The sequence below is a fragment of the Hordeum vulgare genome, chromosome 4H (genome assembly GCF_904849725.1).
Source record: "Hordeum vulgare subsp. vulgare chromosome 4H, MorexV3_pseudomolecules_assembly, whole genome shotgun sequence".
Lineage (NCBI taxonomy): Eukaryota > Viridiplantae > Streptophyta > Magnoliopsida > Poales > Poaceae > Hordeum > Hordeum vulgare.
The window spans coordinates 19,754,906-19,764,057 of record NC_058521.1 but is presented as its reverse complement, the minus strand read 5'-3'; the positions used below and the strand labels follow the sequence as shown (position 1 = coordinate 19,764,057).

At 48.4% G+C, this 9,152-nt stretch overlaps 1 protein-coding gene across 1 annotated transcript; it reads right to left on the bottom strand.

The window, feature by feature from the left end:
* Window positions 1-595: 595 nt before the first annotated feature.
* On the bottom strand, window positions 596-7,237 carry LOC123447523 (probable histidine kinase 4). The gene is made up of 11 exons (XM_045124131.1): window positions 6,685-7,237; window positions 5,919-6,152; window positions 5,677-5,843; window positions 4,950-5,168; window positions 4,682-4,868; window positions 4,551-4,602; window positions 4,218-4,447; window positions 3,935-4,033; window positions 3,091-3,797; window positions 2,105-2,602; window positions 596-1,428 (listed from the first exon to the last, which is right to left on the bottom strand). The coding sequence occupies exons 1-11, from the start codon at window positions 7,027-7,029 to the stop codon at window positions 1,179-1,181; spliced, it is 2,988 nt and encodes a 995-aa protein (XP_044980066.1). The 5' UTR covers window positions 7,030-7,237; the 3' UTR covers window positions 596-1,178.
* Window positions 7,238-9,152: the final 1,915 nt, after the last annotated feature.

The window sequence follows — 9,152 nt, the reverse complement described above, 5'->3', positions numbered from 1 at the left end:
TATCATGTGAAATTTCAAGTAAGAAAACGTTACGGGATACTAGCTATGAAAAAAGACAAATTCAGCAATGAATAGTGCCTTTACTGTTCAGCAATGTTCAATGTTGATTTTATTTTTCTCATAGCTGGCATACCTTAGTGGGTTTGAATTTGAAATTTTGCATGGCAATAGAACATCACCCTTTTAACATCCCTTATTTTTAATAACTATTATTTTAAACTCTGAAACAACGTTTCCTCGTTTTCACTAAATGTTGGTTTCCAGATGATATCCGGAATTGTTACCTACATTCCTTTGAAAATCCTATGAAATGGGCTATTTAGTAGGAACTTTGGAGGAAACCAAATAAGGTCCTACCTCATGTTTCTTCTCTTTGTCTCCAGAATTCCTCCTGTATTTTTCCTGCGAGACTTCCAAACAACAGTTTTCTTGAGGTTTTCTTGTGGTTCTACTTCCTATAAGAATTCAGGGTGGTGGCATCTCAATTCCTACAATTTTTACCACTCCTACTTTTCGATTTCCTGCATTCCAAACGGGGCCTTCCTCTAATTGGTTACTCGAACAGATATAAACATTGAGAGTTAGACTCAACAGCTCTCTCCCAACACATTTCCATAATCGATTCATTATTTCCTCCCAATACATATCCACATGCAAATGCAATCGAGCCATTTACATCGGCTTAACCCACACATACTGGAACATTTCCAGTACGGAGTAAAACAGCCAAAAATCAATCTCATCTTTCCCCAGCCTTACCAGTTACCATGTCCACATGCCGTGAAGTGAACAGCAGACTGGAGCAGAAAAACCGTGGAAGCTGTACATCAAAAGCTATGCTTCTAGATCAACGCGTACAGTACAGCACACAATGCTGCTCCCCGGCAGCGCCCAACGCAGTGCTCGCCCTTTGGCATATGTTTCTCCTAGTAGATTATGGTAATAAAACAGGGCCTGCCAATACAATACATGTACGGCCTCCGTTACCTCTCCGGCTGCCCGCCGCCTCACCCACGGAGCTTGATCGTCGCCGCCGACTCCAGAGATGCCGCGACCGCAGGCAGCACCGGAATCATAGTGCATCCTCAGTTAAAGGATCGCACGAAACATGGCTGCCTCCGTTCAGTCAGAGTTTCTCCCAGTCAATGTACACACCGGGATGCACGCGCTGGTTGTTGTCAGCTGGATGCGCTAGGTCCCAAGAACTTCTGCACTGCCTTGAACAACTGCTTCTCCTCGAAGGGTTTCGAGACGTAGCCGTCCATTCCATTCTTTGTGCATTCCTCATGGGTGGCCTGGATGACATCGGCAGTCATTGCCAGGACCGGTAGATGCCATCCGGTCTTCTTTGCTGTACTACCTGGTTCTGAATTATCACCATTATGTGCCTTCGCTTCAATTGCCCGTATTTGCCGGGTTGCCTCAAACCTAGCATATCAGAAATATGTGCATTCCTTTAAACAGAAGCATAAGTACAAATAACACAAGTATTTGACACAACAGGAGTATTTGACACAATTATCTAATCACTTTCTGCTTCAAATAACACAAGCACAAAGATGCGCACAACCATTAAAAGAACGGAGACGTGCACAACCCATATGTACTGTGCTGGTTACACAAGAGATACTGACTCAAGTAAAACACCCATGAGGCCATGGCTACACAAATATGAGCATATACCAGGAATCACCACATATTTCTGCATGCTAGCGTTGGTATTATAATCATCACATGGAGTTGTAATTACTACAGGATTAGATAGAACACAAGCCTCTAATTAGGGGTTTAGATTTCAAAAAGTACACATAATTTTTGAAAGATACATTAAATCATATCTAGGTAGTTGGTACTATTCGTAATTAGCCATTGGCACCAGGAAGATATATACAAAAAAAAATTCAGGTCAGATATATACATGTTAAAACTTATAACTGACATGAAGGAAGAAACAGAAATATAACTCAACAAAAACAGGTTGTCATGTGATTGTGATTGTACAAATTAGGACTGATGATGTGTCGCGTTTTACGGTCACATGGAAAAAAGATATGCTCAAGTTTAGTATGTATAAGTTTAATAGGTTGATAGCATGTAAACTTACCCATCCATCTCTGGCATTTGAATATCCATTAGACAGAGATCAAACTTGTGTGGGGCTTGCAGAAGCTCAAGAGCATCTTTTCCACTCTCCACGCACTCCACCTTTGCCCCATATTTCTTCAGTGTACCAGCAGCAACTCTAAGGTTTACCTTGTTGTCATCAACCACCAAGATGTTCTTTCCAAGAAGCAACGCATAAAGAGAGTCTGGGCCATGATGTTTCTTCTCATTGTTTGCCTGTGTGATACTGATACCAAGTGATTGAAATAGACAAGCTGCAAGTGTGCTTGCTTTCAGAGGCTTTGTGATGACAGAATCGATGGCATATTCCGCTTTCATTTTGTCTGAATCAGCCAATGCAAGGAGGATAACTTGAGGGAACACCGATTCACACCCATTCTGTTTCATCTCTGAAAATCTAGTACGTAAGGGGATGTCCCTCTTTAAGTCCCATGAGTCACTCTCAACTAATAACATGGAAAGTTGTTTCCTGGGCATGCTGCAATAAATTTGTATAACATAAGTTCAATAGGATAAAACTGGGTACAAGAATATGTCAAATATTATAGTTAAGAATCATATTAGTAGTTATTTGAAAAGTGCACCTCCTTGAAAAATATAAGTGTTTTTTTAAGAAAATAAGGAGTCGCCATTCAGTTCTCTAAATTTTAAATCATGAACGGAAGAACTATACTTTATAGGAGCAGAAATACAACATGGAAGCAAACCCAACAATGCACTCTACCAAATAATCAGAAATTCGATGGAACAAGCAGTAACGCCGTAACAAGGTCAATATAATTGCCTGCAGCCACTATTAACCTATTTGCAATCAAATTCTTGTATGTAGCATCTTTTCTGAAAAAATATAAATATTTATAAGTATGAAAGCATGTTCCATTTTCCTTTTCTCTAAAATTGGTAACCTATCATTTCACATTTCTAATTCAGGAAGCACTTATGATGCAAGTTGTAACTGATAAATACCTGGTTAGCGAAGTGCCATTTCTCCCGAGCAAAACACTAAGTGCCTGTTCAATGGTACGTACAGATTTCGAGGCAATGCCCAGCCTTTGCAAATGATACTCAGTTACAGTTGCTCTTACTGGTCTTTTATCAACCAGCAGTGTAGATAGACCTTGAAAGCTGGATGGCAGAGGATGCAACAAGGCAGACTTACTGACATTAATAGCATTTCTCTCACACCTTTGCAGAACTGCGGTGAATGTAAATGTGCTCCCAACATTGGGTCGACTGACAAAGTTTATCTGACCACTCATTAGTTCAACAAGACATTTGCTGATACTCAATCCAATTCCAGTCCCACCATAGTTTCTAGATGTTGAACTATCAGCTTGCATGAAAGGCATGAAGACCCGGCCTTGGGCATGAATTGGTATGCCTATCCCAGTATCTTCCACACTTACTACAAGAGTAACATTCTCAGAATCACTTCCATACGCCATATTATTTGTGTCATAAGAAAGCAAAGCCTTGAAGTTTTCCCAGCTATTTCTGCTGTCAGCAGCCTCAAAACCACTTAGTGTATTGTGCGACACACTTGTGGATACAACACTTGTCTCGTCTATATGTCCATTGATGCCATTCGCGACTGATTCAACTTTTGGTTCGGTTGCTAGATTTGAGTGGTCTGCCAGGTGAACTTGCACAAAAATGTGGCCCCTTTCTGTGAACTGTGAGAAGGTAAGCAGCAAAAACAATACAATGTAAGCTGGGGTGGAATTGAATTTAAGTAAACCAATTTGTCCGATATGTCAACACAGGCATGTTCTTATTTACTAGAGAAGGTGGGACTTCGGTTGACATTTACCTTAATTGAGTTCCCGACTAAGTTTGTAATTATCTGACGGAACCTTCCAGGATCGCCCAGCAGAATTTCAGGAACTCTTTCAGAAACATATACCGCAAGCTATGATTTGAGGAGTAAACAAAAATTAGGAGAGCAACCAATGAGTTAACTAAGCAAAATACTTTCCCTGAAATGCAGAGTATTTTAAGAACTCGAATAAATGAAGAAATGTTAGGGTGAATAATATACATGCGTTAGCATGCCTGACGATCATTTTCCAATTTCAGAACAAAGTTAAACTAACCTCAATTCCCTTCTCTCTTGACTTCGAAGAAAATAGTGAGATGACATCATCAAGGATGGACCTAAGGTCAAACGGTACAGATTCTAACTCCAACTTCCCAGCTTCAATTTTGGCCCTGTCAAGCACTTCGTTAATTAGGGATATTAATGCCTTTCCGCAGATTTGGGCAGTTTGCGCATAATCTCTCTGGGTTGACTTCAGCTCTGTGTCTAGTAGCATATCAAGCATTCCTACAAAAACAAGAAAAACAAAAATCACTCAACTTCCCTTGGAAGAAAGGAATTACATGAACAATAAGCTGGAATGCATAGGAATTATACAAAAAAAAATCACCTAGCACACCGTTCATGGGTGTCCTGATCTCATGAGAAACAGTTGCAAGGAACTGCCATTGACAAAGAAGGGTATGTTAGATCATAAACTTAGAATATCTCAACAGCAAGTAACTTCCAACAAAGCTTAACCTGAGACTTAGCAACATCAGCGGCTTCTGCCCGTTTTTTCAGTGCTTCCATTTTCCGGCAATCTTCCTTAACACTATCATAGCGAGTCCACGCAGCATATATTATGTAGCCAACAAGCATAAGTATGACGAACACACCAGATGGAGTAGTAATGGCAGACCAAGGAACATGAGGCTTGCTTCTGTATCTGCACACAATAATGGACAGAGAGGTAAAAAGATGGAAAAAATATTTTGACAAAATCAGTGACCAATCCGCACATTCTCACCTGCATATCATGTGATGATTTCTGAAAGGATCACCGAAATCTAGCGTGCAGGTGTGTGAGGGTGAGGGGGCACCAAGAGGGACTTCGGACCCATACATGACAAGAGGATTTGAACGATTTGTGACATCATAAACATTCACCACCAGCTCCTGATTGCCAGCTAGCTGTCTCAACAAATTTTCCACAAGTGACTCTACATCAAAAGCGCCTCCAAGGTATCTGTCAAGCGAAATCAAAATTTGGGTTCAGTTTGCGGTTGTTGGTGCTGAGCTGCACAGAACTGCCAAGTTCAGTTAGTTAGAGGAACCTTACTATTTTTAGCAAGATTATTTCGTTGTCCCTCAAAAGAGGTGCTTTCAAGTTCCAAATAACAATTATACCCATAAATAGGAATGAGTAAGTGCTTTTGAAAAGCCAGCTCGATGCCAATCGGAGCCTTCTAAGAAGGCACTAAAAAGGTCAGATACAAAAGATCCATCTTGATCAATGCTGTACTCAAAACAGTAACCTCTGTAAACCTTCCATTTTCTGATACAGTGAACTAAAACATGCAGCAGCAGTGCAGCACACTGTTGTGGTCGTGACAGCAGTCCTAATGCGCTCTGACAAGCTAATGTGCTTCCTTTATGAGCAACAAGCATAGTGGGCAGCACCCAGCAGTCCTCGGTGAACTGGCAGATCTACAGTGGAGTGGAAGAGAGATGCGTTGATCAAGTGGAAACCTCACCCGGCGGTAGCAGCAACACGGTCCTCCACCTTGGCGTCCGGTGGAAGGTCCACGAGGTAGACAGGGAAGGTCAGTACTACGCCCAGGTGGTTCGACATGAGCCTGAATGGCCTGGTGAGCACGGCCTTCCCCGTCGCCCTCGACCTCAGGATGTTCTCCCGGTCCTCCTGCAGCACCGACGCAGACCTTCAGAGCCCCAAAGCAAACAGCACGAAATTAAGCCAAGAAACAGAGGCACGGACCTCGCCGGACATCATGTCGAGGCCCTCGATGTAGGACACGGTCTCCTGGGAGTAGATGACCGGCGCGTACTCGTCCTGCGCCGGGGAGGGCTCGTGCTTCATGGTCTTGATGATCCAGCCCTGCTGCCGCTCGAAGGTCTCCCGGTCGGCGTGCATCACCCGCTGCGCGTACGCCACCCCGCTCAGCAGCGGGCGCTCGAAGGACGTCCGCGCCGTGTAGTCCGCGAAGGTGTCCTGCTCCGTCATCCAAGAAGAAGAAGCGCACGCGTTAAAGCCAGAGGCCCGGAGCAAGTCGGGGCGGCGGTCAGTCAAATTCAAAGTTTCAAACCCCCGGAACAGGAGCTGCTTTTGTGAAGGATGGCATGCATGCTACAGGCCGTGGTAAAACGGTGGTACTGGATGGCATGTCCTTCCATGGCAGACACATGCCCTGACCCCGGAGAGCTCTCTCATGAATTGAATGAAGAGGGAGCAGCCGTACAGAGCATGTCCTTCTGCTGCGTGGTCAAGGTATCATCGTAATGGATGGGTCTGGGAGAGGCAGCAGGCAGGAGCCAGCCAGGGCCGGCTCAGAAGACAGACAGGCGAGTAACTCCGGGGGCAGAGCGAGCGAGCGAGCGAGCATCTGAGCCAGAGCATGGCGCCCACGAACTCGCTGCGGTGGAGCCGAGGAAGCAGTGGCGACTGCTGGAGCTGTCCGTCGTGGTGACGGCAGGCACGCATGGATGGAAGGCAGTGGTGGGAGGTAGGGGAGGGAGGGACGGACCTGGTCGAGCGCGGGCGGCTGCTTCTCGTAGTGGAAGGTGGCAACGAGGATGGCGAGGGCGTGGACGTGGTTGACGGAGACGGCGAACTGGTCCTGCAGCATGCGGGCGCGCTCCTCGCACATGCACACGATGCCCTCCTCGGCCTTGACCAGCGCGTTGTGGCGGAGGCTCCGGTGCAGCACCAGCACCCCGCTCAACGCCAGCGCCACCCCCACCATCGCCACCGCCGCGCTCAGCTTCGACTTGGCGCGCCACCCCTTGCCCCCCTCCCCCTCCTCCTTCCCTTCCTCCTCCACCGCCGCCATCGCCGCCGCCTCCCCTCCTCCTCCCACCCCCATCCCCATCCCCGCCCGCCCAATCAGCTCAGCTCAGCTCAGCTCACATGCGCCGCGCCCCGACCCACAGCTCGAGCAGCAGAGCAGAGGATGAGAGGGAGGGGAGGGAGGGAGCAGGGTCGCTTTTGCGGTCCTGGCCACGCTGCTAGTCCGCTGGTGCTTTTCGCTCGCTGAGCCACAGCCACGGGTGGGAGGGAGGGAGTGGGATGATGATCGAATTTGCTGGATTTTACGGGATACGCGCCCGACTAAAATAACAAACCAGGCCTCCTTTTTTTTTCCACCGTGGGCCCCGCGTGCCTTTTGCGGCCTCCCCGGCCCAGCAGCAGCAGCAGCCCAGCCGCCGTCGTCGCTGCCCCGTCCCTTTCCCTCCACTCCCTTATCCGAACCCCACCCCACCCCGTCCCGTCGTCCACCGCTCCATGCATCCATCCGCCGGCCGGAGCACGGGGCGGGACGGGGCGGGCGGCGGTTCCGATTCGGTTCGTCGCCGGGATACGGTGATTCGCCTGCGGATTTTCTCGTCTCATCTCGCCTCACCTCACGGGTGGTGGTGGTGGTGGGGGTGGGGTCGCGGCGGTGGTTGGTTGGGCTGGGTGGCGGGGTGGGTGCGGGCGTCGCGGTCTCGGGGATCTGCTCCGTGGGGGGATCGCCCAAATCTGGGGGCGGGCCCGCGCCCACGCGCTCCACAAACGGACGGACGGACGGAGAGGTGGTGGTGGTGGTCAACAGTCAACCAGCAGCGGACGTATCTCCTCCTGATCTACTTCTACTTTCTTCTTCTTCTTTTTTAGCGATTTTCGATGCCTTGTTTCTCCTTCTCATCTCCTACTAGCAGTTAACCTCCTCCATTATCAGAACCAGAAACGCGCATTCGCTCCTCCAGTATCGGAGCAGGAGCAGGAGCACGAGATCAGATGGAGGGCATACAGTAGCCGGTTAAGTAACTGCTTTCCATACGGCACGAAACGTGTGTTGCTGCGGAGCGTCCGATCTCGTCAACGACATGAATATACGCACATAATCGGAGCCCAATCATCACCTTCAAGCTGGTGCGTGTCCTCTGCCCACCTGCCCAAGCACGGTGCTACCATATCTGATCAGAACCTCCGCCCCTTAAAATAGAAGATCCATATCCGCGATGCCCCACCCATGTGGCCTTCTCTTCTCCTCCCCCCCTGGCGGTCTCCCGGCAGACCGCAACGACCTCACCTCACCGGCAGCCAGGGCTGTCCAGCAAGCAACTAAAGCTTAACCTATGTTTATCTATCCATGCATGCATGCATGCTTTGGTTCCAGGCCGAGCTCCGGACACACACACACATAAACAATCACAGAAGAATGTCCGAAAGCACGGCGGGATACGGAGCGCGATCGCGTCGCGCCTTTCCTTCTTGCACGGAAAAGGCAGAGGCATTCCCGCATAGAGAAATGCGCCACGCACAGCGCCGTGTTTTAGCCCAGCATTACTATATGTAACTGCTGTTTCCGGCTAACGTATTATAAGCGCCGAAGCATCTCGGCCACATCCCACATGCATGCATAGGTTGCCGATCAGTTAAACAAATGTCCGTGGAGAAATTCTTAACGGCGCCTACGGTTCCAGTAGCCTCCGGTTGGGCCGGACACGATCCCCCGCTTTTGTTTACTGCCATATAAGCTGCACGGGGGATCGCGTAGGTCGTGCTGCGTTGATCGTGCGTTATTGTCGATGTGCTATATATTTTATTACTATAACGATGTGTAGGATTAGGCGTGCGTGCGTGCGCGTGTGTGTGTTGGGTTTATGCGCGTTTTCACCTGCTTTTGGCTTCGTTTGCACTCTACTCTGCTCTAGCGTAGCATGGCGTCGCTTTCCGGCCGGCCGGCCGGACAGAGGCTACTTTCGGGCTTTCGGGCGGCTTATGCTTAAAATACGCATGGTTTTTTGACAGATAACGGATCGTACCATACCGTGCAACCCCGGCTACCGCCGTGGCAGCGCCGTGATAAGTCTCGTAGCTACGTGGCGTGACAGGCATCGACCGTGTGGGATCGATCGTCTTCCTCGATCGATCGTCGCTGTCCTTCGACCGGGGAAAACAGCATTGATGATCATCGTCCCGGGCCGATGCTGAGATCCACGTCCACCT